General features: G+C 37.5%; 1 protein-coding gene across 3 annotated transcripts in view; it reads left to right on the forward strand.

Annotated features, from left to right (window-relative positions):
- The window catches only part of adamts14 (ADAM metallopeptidase with thrombospondin type 1 motif, 14), a 120,852-nt gene that overhangs the window by 41,088 nt on the left and 61,217 nt on the right, over positions 1–18,547 (forward strand). For all 3 annotated transcript variants that reach the window (XM_078428534.1, XM_078428536.1, XM_078428537.1), the window contains one exon: positions 6,224–6,420. In XM_078428534.1, coding sequence (XP_078284660.1) covers positions 6,224–6,420 — 197 coding nt within the window. The remainder of the gene's footprint in view (positions 1–6,223; positions 6,421–18,547) is intronic.

Consider the following 18,547-nt stretch of genomic DNA (forward strand, 5'->3'; position numbering starts at 1 on the left):
CGAGATGATGATATTTATTGCAAGTATAAATCAAAACTTTGGAAAAAAGATTTTGCTAGTGAATAAGACTGTAATAGTAGATGAGCTGCTCCTCTCAAACACCCAGAGAATGCTCAGGATATGTGAACATTGCAACGTTCCATTGTGTTCCATTGTCACTGACAGCACACCATCTGTCTAAACACAAATCAGTTTTTCCATTTCAAACTCAAAACCTCAATTTTATTCCGGTAATTGTTAAAACAAATGAGAATGAACCCGGAGATGACTGGATTAACATATGATGAACGGTTGACGGTTCTGGGCCTGTACTCGCTGGAGTTTAGGAAGGTGAGGGGGGGGGGGGGGGGATCTCATTGAAACCTACCGAATAATGAAATGACTGGATAGAGTGGATGTGGAGAGGATGTTTCCACCAGTGGGAGAGTCTCAGAGCAGAGGACACAGCCTTAGAATTAAAGGGCATACCTTTAGAAAGAAGATGAGCAGGAATTTCTTTAGCCAGAAGGTGGTGAATCTGTGGAATTCATTGCCACCAACTGTGGAGGAACTCAAGTCTTTGGGTATTTTAAAATCAGAAATTGATAGGTTCTTGATTCTTGATTGGCAGGAACGGGGTACTGATTCAGAATGATCAGCCATGATCACATTGAATGGCGGTGCTGGCTCGAAGGGCCGAATGGCCCTATTGTCTATTGATTCGTAAGGGGTCAACGGTTATGGGGAGAAGGCAGAGAAAAGGTTCAGAGGGAAAGGTAGATCATTCATGATTGAATAGTGGAACAGATTAATTCCGCTCCCATATCTTTGAACTTATGAACAAATCCTTGCGTATTCTTCCATGAGGTGAAGCCATTCTGTTGATTCTTTGTAAGCTGTGACAATCTTTTTGTTTAATGTTTGAAGCTTCAATTGAACACAGTGTTTTGCATGCAGCTAATGAGCAGTTTTACTTTAATCTATTTTGACAAAAAGTGAGCTACATATTTAATGGAAGCAACGTGTACCCCACCTCTGAGAGTTTCGGATTCTTTCTGCACATTTAGCAAGATGAAAAGACGGCACTGTAGCGCAGCGGTAGAGTTGCTGCTTTACAGCGAATGCAGCGCCGGAGACTCAGGTTCGATCCTGACTATGGGTGCTGCACTGTAAGGAGTTTGTACGTTCTCCCCGTGACCTGCGTGGGTTTTCTCCGAGATCTTCGGTTTCCTCCCACACTCCAAAGACGTACAGGTTTGTAGGTTAATTGGCTGGGTAAATGTAAAAATTGTCCCTAGTGGGTGTAGGATAGTGTTAATGTGCGGGGATCGCTGGGCGGCACGGACTTGGTGGGCCAAAAAGGCCTATTTCCGGCTGTATATATATGATATGATATGATATGTTGTTCTCGCAGGCAACTGTTGTCTAAGATGTGTACAGTTTATGTTTGGTGTTGCAACCTTTGTTAAAGTTGAATTATTTTTGGCACTGCAATTTTTCCATTATATATCAAACATTAATTCAACCCTCTTTCTCCAACAAAGCAGCATTTTTCTGTGCAAGTCTCTTGGAATTTCTTTTTTTTTTTTTTATATTTTTTATTTTTGAAAAGCATATGTACAAATAGAAATAAAAAAACACATTTGTTACAAAGTTCTTACATAGCTTCAATTTTTAAATTTTTGGAGAGAGAAAGTAAAAATAAAATTAAAAAAACTATAAACTTGGGGAGAGAGAGTAAAAGGGTTAAAAAAACCGGATCTAACAATAAAAATTAAAGGGAGTAGATCCGGGAGACAATAACCACAGTTGTACATCCAACCCCTAACTCAATTTTCAACTTTTAATTTAATTTTTTTATTTTAGTCCTGTGCCAAACACATTTACTTTTCTAAAAATTCAATAAATGGAGACCATATTTTTAAAAATAGCTCAGGTTTGTCGATTAAGGCAAACCTTATTTTTTCCAAATGCAGGGTCTCTGTAATTTCCGTAGTCCACATTTTAATTGTGGGGGTTATTGGTTTTTTCCAAAATTTAAGTATTAATTTTTTCGCAGTTATTAGACTGTAATCAAGAAAATGTACCTGACTTACTGTAAAATTTGTAGTATGTTCTGATAATCCTAATATAATTAATTTTGGGCCCATATCTAACTTTTTATTAATAACTTTAGAAACTATTTTAAAAATCTCCAACCAGAAGTTTTGCATTTTTATACAAGTTACGAAAATATGAGTTAAATTAGCTTCTTGAAATTGACATTTATCACAAATAGGAGAGATACTAGGAAAAATCCTATTTAATTTCGTCTTCGAATAATGTAATCTATGTATTATTTTAAATTGTATTAAGGAGTGTCTAGTATTCAATGAACATTGATGTATATGTTGTAAACTTTCATCCCATATATCTTGCATTATAAGTTGATTCAATTCGTCCTCCCATGCTCGTCTATAAGATTCTGATGACGGAATGTCAGTGTCAAGGAGAGTATTGTAAATAAAGGATATTAATTTATTTGAATTATAATGTCGATTCAGGCATACATCAAGTGTTTCTGGACCTCTAAACTTATATTCTTGCATGTGTGATTTTACATAATCTCTAAGTTGTAAATATCTAAAATAATTATTAACATGTAATCCGTACTTCTGCTGTAAATCCTGAAAAGAAAGAAAAGTTCCCTTATGATAAAGATCTCCCACCCTTTTAATTCCATAACTTTTCCATTGAGCAAAGCCTCTATCTAAGACAGACGGTTTAAAAGAAGGATTATTCGCAATAGGAAGGAAAACAGATAATTTACTCAATTTTAACGTAAGCTTTAATTGTTTCCAGGTACGGATAACACTGTGTATAATGGGATTACCTCCATATGTTTTTTTATTTAAATTTATTGGAGCTAAGAGGATCGCACCAATATCGAATGGTAAACAATCCTCTTTCTCCATCTTTAACCAATCCGGTTGTTGATCAGAATCATCCAACCAGCAGGTTATATTTTTAATATTAACCGCCCAATAATAAAATAAAAAGTTAGGTAAAGCAATTCCTCCATTAATTTTAGACTTACATAGATGTCTTTTATTTATTCTATGAGTCTTGTAGTCCCAAATAAAATTAGTAACAATTGAATCAATTTTAAAAAAAAACTTTTTTGGAAGATAGATCGGAATTGCTTGAAATAAGTATAGTAGTTGTGGAAGAAAGATCATCTTTATAGCATTACTACGACCAACTAATGATAGTTAGCTGCTTTATCACCACCATGAGTTTTTTGCTTTATTTATTTCACCGGCCCTTGAACTTTGATCCTGCTGCCTTCTGTTGCTCTCGTGTTTCTCTCGAGTTTGGAGTGTGCTCCTCAACCTTCGCTGGCTTTGGTGCTTGTGGTACCACTTTGTCATTTCTGGCACACCATCCAACATTGCCAACAACATTGTTGTCTCCTGTAAACTTTTTAAAGCACTCCTTTGATTGAATAATGGCGCTCACATGCTTGGAACACATACTGGCACTGTGGTGGGATGGATGTAACCATTGGTGTCTATGCTCAGTACATGGGTCATAAAATCAACAAGTTTACTGAAGTGATAAACTATCATGTGGCCAATTTGAGATATAATAATCTGAAGCAGATTACCGATATTCATAGATACGGGCTTCATCTTTGATACCTATTAATGTAATTAAACAACCACTTTACTAAGCAGGTAAATTTTAGCCTCTTAAATTTTGCCATCTAAATTAAATTATGAGAATGAGTAAGAATGTATAAAAGAGAGAAATCTTCCTTCCACAGTATATTTATGAAACAGCTGCGTGTGTCAAATCATTCGGTCTCAATTGACAACTATTTACAAAGATTACGAGCTGGCTAATTAATTTCAGTCAAAATATTATTGTGAATTTCAAACCTTTTCAATACTCCTAGTAAATTTATTTCAGAAATGTAGATTTAAAAAATCTCCCATTTATACTGGCATTTTGATTTAATGGATACTTGCAATCTTTTCATGTAAACGCTTCTTAGTTTATTAGATTCCTTCACTTGCAGAATTACCCTGTTAGTCCTTTTGTACCATTTTGTTATGATGCACGTGTTCTTGTTATTCTGCCATTCAACTGGAGATCAGCAACAATTTCTATTATGTTTTTATCAGAATTTATGAATGATTGAATTTTATTCCAAATACTCATCTGCAGGATATATTGTAGTTTTGAATGGAAATTTCCTTTTTTTTTTTCCTATTTATTACAAGTACTTATTTGCTAACTTTTGATTTGTTTCTAAGTCATTTCTATATTTAGATTTTTTTTAGATTTAGAGATACAGCGCAGAAACAGGCCCTTCGGCCCACCGAGTCCGCGCTGCCCAGTGACCCCTGCACACTAACACTATCCTACACCCACTAGGGACAATTTTTACATTTGCCCAGCCAATTAACCTACATACCTGAACGTCTTTGGAGTGTGGGAGGAAACCGAAGATCTCGGAGAAAACCCACGCAGGCCACAGGGAGAACGTACAAACTCCGTACAGACGGCGCCCATAGTCAGGATCGAACCTGAGTCTCCGGCGCTGCATTCGCTGTAAGGCAGCAACTCTACCACTGCGCCACCGTGCCGCACTAAGTACAGTCTACCCGGACAACTTTATAACTGATTTTGGTTATAGCAGACAGGGTACAGTAATCAGGCACCAGTGTCTCTTTAAGAGCAAAGACTGCACGTTACACTGTGGGAGGCCATTAAAATTGCCATGCAATGATAATTAAACAATGTAACAAACAGCCTTTAGCATTTTTAGCCTGCAGTAACAAAAGTACATTTAGCTGTTAAAAGGAACTTTGTATTTGAGAACAACTCATTGTTTCATCGAGTAACCGCTAAGTGCTTGGAGCGAATCCCTCACTCTGTTACCGACAATAATGGATACCATTTCCCCCCCTCCGCCCTTCCCCATCATGGTCCGTTATGACAAGGGTTATCTGTAATGAAAATTATTGCGTTATTTTGTATATTTTGAGCATATTACGCTTCACTATACGATGGTGCCCAATATGTGATCTTTCAGATATCTTACTTTCACCTGTACCATTCTTGGAGTGAAGCAAATAATATTTGTTTGTCTTTTAATTTGTTAGCTTCACTTATCAGGCTAGTAAATAGGAAAATAAAATCTATTTCTAATGTTACTGGAAGGAAGTTCTATCTATTCTAAAATTTAAGAGTTAAAATCCTTGCTCGATATCTCTGAATGCTGCAGACTGACTGAGGCAGTGAACATTGTATTGGAAACAATTATGCTAAAGCTAAAAATGCTCAGCAAATCAGGTACTATCTGTCAAGAGATAAATAGCTTCCAGATGCAGGGAAATGGAGGTAGGTCAGTGATGGAGTGAGAGATTGGGGATTTTAAATGAAGAAAAGCAAGCCAACAGAAGTCTCAAAGATATACAAGTAAAGAATGATAATCTGAAATTACCAAAGGAAATGGAATGGAAATTGTGCTAGGAATTAAAACTTCTGGAAATGTTTTTTTATCTAAAGTCTGTTCAACTCAATGATTAGTCACAAATCTCATTTACAATGGAGACCAAATATAAATTGAGAAAACAGAAAAAATAGCTGTTAACGTGTTCTGCCTGAATATTTCCAGCAATTATTCTTCATTTCAAATATGTGCCTTCTTAGTATTTTGCTTTCGTATCACATTGCCCCATGGTATCCACATGTGTGAGATTATCTTAAAGGTGTATAATCAATCAATTTATCAAAATTTGCAAGCATCAGTGTTACGTTTACTGTCCTTCCCAGTCTTACAAATAAAGTTATGCTTGCTTTATTTATCTATTCTTATCAACAAAACTGCTTCTGGCCCTTCACTTACATAGTTCGTGATGTATGTTTAGTTGCTTGGGTAAGAGTAATTTTAGGGCTGCATGTTACTGATTATAAATGATGTCATAAGCATTATAATCCTAAACAGCATAATCCAATCAATTTACTATTAATAATTATTAAGTTTGGTTTTGAATGTAAAGTAACTGTCTTTAGAATTCTGAAGTTTGGATTTAAATGAAATTCTGCTATATATTGCTGAGATGTGAGCAAACTGGGTACTATTTTTTAATACTGCTTATAAGATGTATTTTAGTATTTAAATATATCAATTAATTATTACAAAAGCAATGTTGATTTATTTTTCTTTTGTCTTGCTAAATTTATTTCCCCAAAGCCTTGAAATTTGGTATTGGTGATCTTGCAAACTCTTTAGACATCATTGAGGAGAACCTAACTCATCCAGCACGAAAACGAAGGCATGCAAAGAAAGATGACTACAACATTGAAGCTCTGATGGCAGTAGATGATTCAGTTGTTCGCTTCCATGGAAAACAGCATGTTCAGAACTATGTTCTGACGCTAATGAATATTGTAAGTGGCCTTATATACTATTTATTGTTTTTTATTCTTCCTTCATTAGTAACAGTTGAATTTCGTGTCACCCGTAAATCTGTAATTTGAAGAGTATACGTAACATTTATCATTTTCTGTATTCTCATTGAATCTGGAACTGTATAGTGGGATGATATCATGAACCTGTGTGGGTTTTCCACTCCAGGCTATTCTAGCACAGTCATTGATTAATGTAAATGGCATCGCACCTCCATAGTAATCAGCTGAACAGATTATGTGCATGTCTGTCCATTTCATTGAGTAATATTGAGAACGATGTGTTCAATAATATATATTTATTTAAAAATACCAAGATATTCATCAAATCTGCAAAGCACCAACAACCATTTTCATTGCAGTCCTGCTGATTGTAAATTCTGCAGCCCACAAGACATTAGCACTAGTGAATCAGGTTTGCACTTAAATAGGGTTTTCCTTCATACTTTGTGCCAATGTACCTTGCACAAAAGAAAACTGGTAACTCAGTGTGTTACTGGTAATTCAAGAAAGGCCAGGCATCTTGATGAACCAAATAGAATGTTAGCAGGATTGGGGCAAGGTTTGGATGCCAGCAAGTGCTGTGAATCTGAGGCCTGCATTCACTACGTGGCTAGGATTGTAAAGACTGCAAGCTTGGTGAGGATTGTAAAGACTGCAAGCTTGGTGATATGGCCGATAAGTGTGACATAATTGGTAAAGGAGAGATACAGGACATCCCCGGGTAACGAACAAGTTCTGTTTTTCCATACAATTTTGTCCCCATGTTAGAAAATACACGACTATCACTTGATATAATGACCATACCTCCATAGTATTGCAATGAATGTCATCAAAAGCACAGTAGACTGATGTGAATTAATCTTCTGGCCCAGCCTGTCATGAGGAAATTTGTTAAATGATTTACTGAAGTCCATTTAGAACGTTTTCCATTTAGAAAACATCCACATCATTTTCATTACATCTTCAAGTACATATTTCAAATTTGTGAGAGAGTACCTCCTCCACGGAAAGTCGCATTGACTATACTTCGTAAATTCATGCTTTTCCAAAAGCAAGTAAATCCGGTCCTTAAGAACGTTCTCCAATAATTTCTCTACCACTGATGTGAGCCTATAATTTTCTGCTTTGTTCCAGCTTTGTTCCAGCTGCCATTCTTAACTAAAGGATCAAGATTGGCTAATGTCCAGTCTTTTAGTGATTTTGGAATATTCCCAAAATAAGGTTTAGTATGGTCCAATTTGAGGGTTTATTTACATATTATTTTAAAAACCCTCCTGGACGCAGTTAATAAATTCTGCCCCATCTAAGCCCCTGACACTAAATTTCGAATCAGCAGCAGGTCTGGATACATTACACAAGATCCCCTTATTCAAACCATTATTAAAATGTAAGGTTGGCATCCCAAGTATTGTTTCTATCTAGAAATATTCAGCACTATAGTATTGCACTTTTTAACTGATTAGAAATATTGGATTTGTTATAGCTAATTACCAGTTGGAATCTGGGAAATTTGTGAAGTAAAATTAAGATTTGTACGTGCTCAAGCGAAAAGCAGTTTACACCTAATTACCTTCTGTTACCCTGTTAGAGATAACTTGGATTACCTCTTGGGTTACTTTTCATAGAATTATGTTTGACTTTAGTTCATTTTTTGTTATTGCATTCATTTTTTTAGAAAAAATGGTCTGTCGACAATAACCAGTTAATGTACACAATGGTTGAATCTTGAACTGTAAGAAGTTTTGTCTCACCTTTTTTCTAATTATTCATAGTCTTTGCAAAATTACCAGTATCTCCTAAAAATTGTCCCTCTGGCCTTTTCCTCTGTATTGCTCATTTTGCCATAATGATCAATAAACCTGTGTATGTGCCAATAATATTTAGTTTTATTGTTCCACTATCATCAACAGGTAACAGGATACAACTGGGTGATTGCTTGTCTAGTATTGTTAAGAATGGGCCAGATTGTTGTTTTGCCACTTCAGGTTCAAGACTGAAGGCATGCTATCCAGTCACTACTTATAAACACTGCAGCTTTCCTCTGAGTGCCACAATGTCTTTGTAATGTATGTTACTTTGGTGACCTGCTAAATTCTCAGCTTAGCTTCAAATCCTAAATTCTGTCCCATTTCCAGCTCTACAATATTTTCCTGCTGTTTCTGTTCCAATTCTAACCTGTGCCTATGGAAAATTTGAAGTGTTAACGATTCCAAATATAGAATAATTTTACTATTGGTTATTTTATGTGCCTTTCTTTACTCTGTTACATCAAATTTTCCAGTGAATGAGTCTCATGGTACACTAAATTTTGTATGTTTACTCATCCGTGAAGCACCTTGGAACTATTTACTGAAAATTGCTTCTATGTGCTGAGATTGATGGGGAGTGGAGCCGTTTGAGAATAATGCTGGATGGTGAAGTAAGCTGGCCTGTGTGAATGTAAAATGCCTTACAAATACTAAATTAATCTCCTGATCTTTCAGTTTAGTGTTTTTGTTCATTAGGCCCTGAAAAGTTTGTTCTTTAAAGTTAAAAGCTATTCAGTGCACAAGAATGCTCAAGAATATACAATTGTTGCAGTAATTTACGTTTTTAAAACTCCATAGAAAGATGGTAAACATGGATGGAATCTCCTGAAAAACACTACTACATCAAATTGGAGGGACCCAATTCAAGCATCTGATTTTTCAGTGGCAGCAATTAGCATAGAAAGATTAATGGTTAAAAAATGCCCAGAATTTGACATGGTGAAACATCCATAATGCTCTTGCATTATCTTATTAAATCTTTTCTGTGCAGTTTTCTAAAAGTGTGATCTAATGTAGGTTAGCAAAGGAAATTGGGTCTGAAAATTGCATTTTTAACCTCTTGGGTACAGCGTGTGTGGTGTGCTTTAAGATTGTAAAATAACATAATTAGGTTGCCCAATGCAACAGTGCCCTGTTTACATTCCAGCATACTAAGTCATTAATGTGTTTAAAATTGCACAGCTGCTCTCATTTAAGCTCACAGCTATGGACTTCACATCTAGCCCTTAGAGGGCCACTTGCAGAAATAAACCAGTGTTGTTCCAACTAAAGTGTGTTGCTTTCTCAAACATGGCTGCTGGAATAATGGGGGAAATAATAAGAAAAGGTTTCAAAGGTGGCCTGTATTAGAGCAGTGGAGAACAGTGTCCATTGAAGGGATTGCATCTGTATCAGACATCCACAGAGAACCTACAATGCTATATTCAAGTGTCCCTGGTATTTGATGCCTCTGTCAGCACTGTGTCAGCAGTGAGGCTGCAGAGTACTGAGGAGCAGCCTGACAAAGAATTCAACTCAAGTGTGATTGGCTTTTTAAAGAATGTCAGTAAAAGCTGGCTAGACCGAGTCAGCGAGGTGAGTTAGAAAATCATGCGGAAAAGCAAAATGTGGTAATGGCACTGTTGGTGGAATCATTGGGGCATATCTTGGGCTGAAAATACATTTCCAGAACTAACCAAAGTTCTGATGCAAAATGCTGCAGGAACTGGCCTGTTCTCAAGAAGTACCCATAACAAGAGGAGTTGAGTATAGGAGCAAAGAGGTTCTTCTGCAGTTGTACAGGGCCCTAATGAGGCCGCACCTGGAGTACTGTGTGCAGTTTTGGTCTCCAAATTTGAGGAAGGATATTCTTGCTATTGAGGGCGTGCAGCATAGGTTTACTAGGTTAATTCCCAGAATGGCGGGACTGTCGTATGTTGAAAGACTGGAACGACTAGGCTTGTATACACTGGAATTTAGAAGGATGAGAGGGGATCTTATTGAAACATATAAGATTATTAAGAGGTTGGACACGATAGAGGCAGGAAACATGTTCCCAATGTTGGGGGAGTCCAGAACCAGGGGCCACAGTTTAAGAATAAGGGGTAGGCCATTTAGAACGGAGATGAGGAAAAACTTTCAGTCAGAGAATTGTTAATCTGTGGAATTCTCTGCCTCAGAAGGCAGTGGAGGCCAATTCTCTGAAGGCATTCAAGAGAGAGCGAGATAGAGCTCTTAAGGATAGCGGAGTCAGGGGGTATGGGGAGAAGGCAGGAACGGGGTACTGATTGGGAATGATCAGCCATGATCACATTGAATGGCGGTGCTGGCTCGAAGGGCCGAATGGCCTACTCCTGCACCTATTGTCTATTGTCTACCCTGGATTCCACTATCAAAGGCTTTTGGACTTTTTTTACATCTCTGTTAGTTAGATATTTAAAATGTGTTTTATAAAAAAAACACAGAAAATGATAATAGAACTAGAAACTCAAGAAACTAAAATAATTCAAATTCTTATCTTGCGCTTCAGAAATTAATGTGGTTGCCATCTACATGCCAGGCTTCTCTTGCGTAAAATTGAGAGGCCAGATTCAAAGTGCATCCAACTTACTCACATTTTAAATCTTGCACACCGAGACTTGACCATCAAAGTTATTTAAACTTCAATTTTTGGCTGAGTGTGAAATAAACAGGGGTATTGACAACTAATGGCTAGGGTGTAATAAAAATGAACTGCAGATGCTGTTTATACCAAAGATAGACACAAAATGCTGGAGTAACTCAGTTGGTCAGGCAGCATCTCTGGAGAAAATGGGTAGGTGACGTTTCAAGTCTGGACCCTTCTTCGGACTGGACGGCACGGTGGCGCAGCGGTAGAGTTGCTGCCTTACAGCGAATGCAGCGCCGGAGACTCAGGTTCGATCCTGACTACGGGCGCCGTCTGTACGGAGTTTGTATGTTCTCCCGTGATCTGCGTGGGTTTTCTCCGAGATCTTCGGTTTCCTCCCACACTCCAGACGTACAGGTATGTAGGTTAATTGGCTGGTCAAATGTAAAAATTGTCCCTAGTGGGTGTAGGATAGTGTTAGTGTGCGGGGATCGCTGGGCGGCGCGGACCCGGTGGGCCGAAGGGCCTGTTTCTGCGCTGTATCTCTGAATCTGATTGTAGGGGGGAGTAACTGGAAGTAATGGTTTCGAAGTTCTCTATGAAACTCTGTGCAGTTAGTCAGCTCAATTTAGCACGTTAAAAAATTGGTATAATGTATCAATAATTGAACCCAAAGATTTTTCATGAACACCTAGATTGATTGGAAGTATTTAGAACTTTATTCTATTATCAGTTATCCGTTTTGCTGTGAGGGGTATATTATGGTGGAGAACTTTGAGATATAGAAAACAGTTCTTTGTTGCTAATGCTATCATCAGAAGCTGCATTCTAAAGAATAGCTAACTGTGTAAGTAGAATGGCCTGAATTTAGTTGTAAAAGCATTGATTTTGTCAGTCAGATGGCGATTGGGATAATGGTGCATTCTGTTTGCTTGTCTTTGGTCTCACTTTTATTGCAACAGTTAGAGAATACCATTTTAGATACTTAGCAAAAGAATTTGAAATGGAAAGAGAATAATTTGAAGATGTCAGATAATAGCATAGAAAACAGAAGGCAGGTGAATATTAAAATAAATGCCATATTCATTTTGTGTCACCAAAGAAATAAATCGATTAATTCAAGATTATTAAAGCATTTTAGGATTTTTGGAATCCATTCCAAAATTGTATTTTAACAAGAAGCCCCATTTAAATTAAAGGATTTAATGAAATGGCAAAATGTAAACTTATAGTGTGTTTTATTACTTTGGGGGATCAGGGAAAATATTACTAATAAGGTAAACTCTATACACGGCAGCTGTGTGAATGAGAATTAATGATGTAATAAACTATGAAAATGAAGTTGTGTGATTCATAAAATAAAAATCTCAGAGATTATGTTACAGTCTGAAATACATTTGTAGACCACTGAGTAATTTTACCACTTGAGTTAATTTTCATTTATACTGCCACTGTTATACTTGGAGGCTTGGATCAACAGTGAATGTGTTTTATTTTAAATTTTAATTATGAAAACAGCAGAATGCAGGTATGGAATGTGTTTCTGAATAAATAAACATGTTCAATGCACAGAACTTAGTTAAAATCATACCTTTGAGCCCTAGATTATTGAACATGCAGGGACGAGAGGGATGGATTTGAGATTTTTTTAAACACTGTTCACAAGGTATGGACATGCTGACAATGATGCCCACATTTATTGGCCATCCCTAAATGATGGGGCTGTTAAAAGTCTCACTACCCATAACACTGCCAATTTCCAAGTCATTAGTATACTAAGTTTAGGGGTAGCTAAGTAAACACAAGAAGGATAGAGGGCTATGCTGAAGCTTATGTGAGACACAAACTCTGATATGGGTCATTTTGGGCAAATGGCTTGTTTCTGTGCTGTACATTATTTCCAATTCTTTAGATTTTTTTTTGATTTAGAGATACAGCGCGGAAACAGGCCCGTCGGCCCACCGGGTCCGCGCCGCCCAGCGATCCCCGCACGCTAACACTATCCTACACCCACTAGGGACACTTTTTACATTTACCAAGCCAATTAACCTACATACCTGTACGTCTTTGGAGTGTGGGAGGAAACCGAAGATCTCGGAGAAAACCCACGCAGGTCACGGGGAGAACGTACAAACTCCGTACAGACGGCGCCCGTAGTCAGGATCGAACCTGAGTCTCTGGCGCTGCATTCGCTGTAAGGCAGCAACTCTACCACTGCGCCACCGCGGTAATGATTGTTAATGATTCTACTAAAATGGTGAAGAACAGAGTAACCTCTGAACAAAATCACTCCATTCTCCTCACCCGACTTGAAACCTCCTTTGACATCACCGGCACAGCCCTATCCTGGATCAAATCTTACCTCTCCGACAGGCACCAGTTCATCTCCATTAACAACTGTAAATCCCCCACCGCTCCCCTCCCCCAAGGTGTCCCCCAAGGCTCAGTCCTTGGCCCCCTCCTCTTCATCCTCTACCTGTTCCCCCTTGGTCAATTAATCCGCCGTCATGGTTTCAACTTCCACTGCTTCGCCGATGATATCCAGCTCCTCATCTCCACCAAGTCAATCTCCACCACCACACACTCTACACTGACAAACTGCATCATTGAAATAAAATCTTGGCTTCAATCAAATTTCCTCAAACTCAACTGCAACAAATCCGAAATCATCATCATTGGTCCAAAAATGCTCACCAAATCCACCCAAAACTTCATCCTCAATATTGATGGTCTCCCAGTATCCACCTCCCCTCACATCCAGAATCTTGGAATCATCTTTGATCAAACCCTCTCCTTCGACAAACACATCAAACACATCACCAAGACAGCCTTCTTCCACCTCAAAAACATCGCCCGTCTCCGTCCATCCCTCTCCTCCACAGCTGCAGAAACCCTCATCCACGCCTTCATCACCTCCCGTCTGGACTACTGCAACAGCCTCCTCTATGGCTCACCCTCAAAAATCATCAGTAAACTTCAATACATTCAAAACTCCGCTGCCCGTCTACTCACCCACTCCCCAATCCGTGACCATATCACCCCTGTCCTTTACAAGCTCCACTGGCTCCCCATCCCCCAGAAAATCCAGTACAAAATCCTCCTCATGACCTACAAAGCCCTCCATAACCTGGCCCCATCCTACCTGACTGACCTCCTCCACAGATACACTCCCATCTCCACCCTCCGTTCTGCTGCTGCCAACCTCCTGTCCCCCCCCATCCGGACCAAACTCAGATCCTGGGGGGACAGGGCTTTCTCCATCGCTGCTCCCACCCTATGGAACTCACTACCCCAAACCGTCAGAGACTGCTCCTCAATCACCACATTCAAAACATCACTGAAGTCTCACCTGTTCAGCACTGCCTTCAACCACTGACCGTCACCTCACCTTCTGTCTCCTTTTTCTGTTCGTTTACTTATTTATCTATTTATTTTCTTTATGTTCTAGTAATCCCTGTAAAGCGTATTTGAGTGTTTGAAAAGCGCTATATAAATGTAATGCATTATTATTATTATTATTATTATTGGTTTACCAAAATTATCAATTGTCCATTTTTAGGTGTACTGTTTGATAAGAGATTTCATTGATATTCATTATTTATAAATCTAATAACCAGTTGCCAGTGCCAGTTGCATGTCTTATTTTACATGCAGAGTTTACTTTTCCCATTTCATTACCTTTGGTGAAATCAAAAAGTATTGCTGTGGGATTAGAAACATTTTAAAGGTATAATTCATTTAAGTTTGGTATTTTATCAAACAAGGTGTTTTTTTGCTTATTTCCTTTAGTTATGGTCAAGGTTTCTTCACATTTACGCAGAATTTAAAAAAAAAAGTATTTTAAATCAATTTTAATTAAAATTGTACAAAAAAAATCCACATTACAGCTCCAAAATGTAGCATGTGAAGTGAAGGGATATAATTTATTGTAATTTCACCTATCTGTTCTGATAAATGATTAGGATTAAATTAATATAGGAAAATAACTGCAGATGCTGGTACAAATCGAAGGTATCACAAAATGCTGGAGTAACTCAGCAGGTCAGACTGAAGAAGGGTCTCGACCCGAAGGGTTTCGACCCGAAACGTCACCCATTCCTTCTCTCCAAGATGCTGCCTGACCTGCTGAGTTACTCCAGCATTTTGTGATACCTTCGATTTGTACCAGCATCTGCAGTTATTTTCCTATATTAATTGTCGGGATTAGATTATTTTTGTGGTGCCAACGCATCAATTAAATGACAGTTATTTCACATGAGATAAAAATAAGTAAAGAAATATTGCTATCTGACCTCTAGATCAATTTGCTGATAAATTCAACTTTTGCTACCCTTAATCTTAAAAATAGACACTGATGCAGAGGTGAATCGATCTCTTTTGAATTCATTCATTAATTAATTCATTCTCTTTACCCTCTTTAGTTCTTAAAAGTGCATTTGTTTAATATAAGGAATATACCTATTTAGGTTGGCAGTTTTGATTAACATGGTGTATTAGGTTTGTGCAGGGTAAATAATTAGGTACAATTGTTAAAAAAAATGTGTTGGGTTTCTAGTAAAGGTTTAGAACAGTTTGTGTTGTATTCAGCCAAATTCAATGCTTGGATGATTATTGCGTGCAGAGAGATCAAGATGTGCCTCATTTACAGTGGAGAATTACAATAGTCTATTTGCATTAAGTGGAAGTGCTTTGGTGTGGGATTTGCTCTGATTACTTTGGAGACCAAATTTGAATGTAAATGCTGACACAAAATTAATTGATCCAGTAAGCTCGTACTGTGGTGCCCAGAAGTCTCAATTACAGCTGATGAAAGGCTTCAAATCTGAACAATGGGGGTAATCAACTTTTTTAAAAATCTAAACGTTGAATAGTTATATTATATATTTAGTTACATATATTGTAGGAATAAACAATGCAATATGAGGAATTCTCTGTCACTCTTTCTTTAATACTTATCTATGAGAATAAGATCACCTCAGTAACAAGAAAAGTAATCTTATTTGATATTAGTCCTGAAAAACATATTCTACTTTGGCAAGGAGTAATTTGTAACAAAATGAAGGTGTATTAAACAAAAAAAATAATTAAAAAATGATAACAGCATAAATTTATCTTTGAGTGTTAAACTTTGTACCTGCAAAGGATAATGTTGATATGATGATTTAAGAACAGATTTGCAATATTTTGCATCACCCATTTCTCTTATAATCCTCTCTTTGGTCAAAGGAATGTATTTATTCCAATAAGAAATGTCCATGCTGTTGCCATTGATGAGATATTATAAATAGCATTTTTTTTTCCAGATATGTTTGAATTATGGAAAAAGCTCATTCAGTAACTGGTTGCAAGCTGTCTTAATTCTTCTTTCGTTAAAGGCTCCACCAGTTCCTGACACCTTAATCAGATTATTACATAAATCCTTCAAGTCAGATTTTGTAGCAAATGGTTTCAGCCTGTAACAGTTACCATTTGGCCCCAAAGATGGTTTGATTGTTGGTTAACTCGGTTAACCATTGCCTGGGATGGTAGAACCTGCTGCAGATAGATGTCTGATTAAGTCATGAAGAAAAATGCATAAGTAAACTTAAATCTCGATTGATTAAAATGACGTAAAATATTTTCTCAATTGAAAACTATTTATAACATATGCATCTTTCAACACCATTTTTCTGCAGTACATTCTCTAATCCACATTTGAATGGATTCATTCGATCGTTAAAGACGTGGCCTATTGGGTTATGGTGCTCATCATTCCAACCAAAGTGGAATACATGGACACCCCAGGTTCTGAATGACCTGATTTATGTAAATCTGACTAAATGCAAATTCTACCATACATTTTTTAACCATTTTTCAAGATTGTAATAATAATAAAATGTTTTGTGGTATTCATTAATAACTGATGCATTTGATGTATTTGATTATTTTAATTATGGATAATGTTAGGGTGATATTTGATTAAATGAAAGAATGACAGAAAATGTATGTAAAGTAATACCACATGGGTACCAATGGAAAATGGTGTTTCTAACATGGAGAAATTGGCCTATAAATAGTTCTCAAACCTGTATTTGTTTCGGGGGACTGTGCTTTAAGACTGCATTATGTACATCCCCACCAAAATCATTGCTGAGAATTACCCCCAAAAAGTGGTGGTTTCCACTAAGCTTCATTGTACCAATCTCAAAACTTGCCGTAGTTGGTATCTGCCACTAGTTTGAGCAAACTCTTGCTGAGGCCTGCATTTACATTACTCAGGAACAAATGGAAACACAGCTCTTTGACAAGCCATCTTCAAGAGAGAAAAAGATGTCCGTTACACTCAGAATATCCAAACTTTTAAAACCAGAAAAAAATTGCTGTTTGCTGGAGGGTCATGTAACTAGCTCCAGTTTAAAGTTAAATGGCATGCGTGTTCCAAAAAATCAATTTGGCTATGAGAATTGCCACCATCGTTTAAGTTTCTGTATGCTTTATACCATTCTTGAATGTCATCAATGTCATAAAGTTTGAATTATCCGTAGTGTATCTCAAACTCATCATGCAAAGATTTATTCAGCATTTTGCCATCAATAATGTAAGCCAACTCTTTTACTTAAGCAAACTTACATATATGCCAGCTGAAAATTCAAATTTCTGATGCAGAACACAATTCTCCAAAAACTAACCATTAGGAACCGTCGATGAGCCATTCGCTGCAATTGAACAATAGGCACTTGAACGTCCTGGAGGAGCAGAGAGAAAATTACGGTAGGTGTAGTAGGATAATCCTTTCTGAATATCCATAGCGAGAAAGCTTTTCATTGTGGAAAAACTAACTGCATCAGTTGTGGATTGAGTCAACTTTGTAGTCACTGGTGTATGGCCTGTTTAAGTGGCGTGGTGCGTACCAGACAGGAAGCTCAGTCTGGAATAGTCATCATCACAAATATAAATACCTACCTGCTGCCGAATGTCATGAATTTCAGTTATGCTTGTAGACAGAAACACAGGCTTTGGCTCCCAGCTACACATCAATCTCTAAATGGAGTAGCTGTTCCTGATATTTGTTTCTATTTAAAATAAGAAATGTATCTCCATCCTTAAAACAAATGTACTTGAAACAGTGAAAAGTAAAACTGGAGCTTTATATTGGTAAGAAAACTAAATGCTGAAAAATTGTAACAGAAAGGCAGGAAATGTGCATGGATCTGAATTTTATTTAAACTAATTCCCCTACTTCATTGTGCTACAAAACTTCATCAGTGCCTATTGTTCTGGCCCACAACTAACAACAACTAACATCACTGGAAAAGATTGCAGTAAAACTCGGATAATGTGGTATCCAGTTGTTCAGAACGCTCAACGGTTCAGCATATGGCTTGCTCATTAGTACACAGAGTCCTTGTTATCCTTAGACCTCCTCTCCACAGATTCACATAATCTCATCTTCCTGAAAGTGTGAAACAGATGTGTAGCCATCGTTTGGATTGGAAAAACTCTGGTTCTAGAACATGGGTAGGTGTGTGGATGGAGCTGTGATCCAGTGAGCAATCTGGTATCTGGAGTGCACATATATTTACCCTTCAGTAAACACAAGGTGCTGGAAAAACCCAACGGGACAGGCAGCATCTGTGGAGGAAATGTATTCACAAAATGCTGGAGTAACTCAGCAGGTCAGGAAATTGGAGGAACCGGAAATTGGAGGAACAGCACCTCATATTTCGCCTGG

This window comes from Rhinoraja longicauda, chromosome 35, assembly GCF_053455715.1.
Source record: "Rhinoraja longicauda isolate Sanriku21f chromosome 35, sRhiLon1.1, whole genome shotgun sequence".
In the NCBI taxonomy this organism is placed as follows: Eukaryota; Metazoa; Chordata; class Chondrichthyes; order Rajiformes; family Arhynchobatidae; genus Rhinoraja; species Rhinoraja longicauda.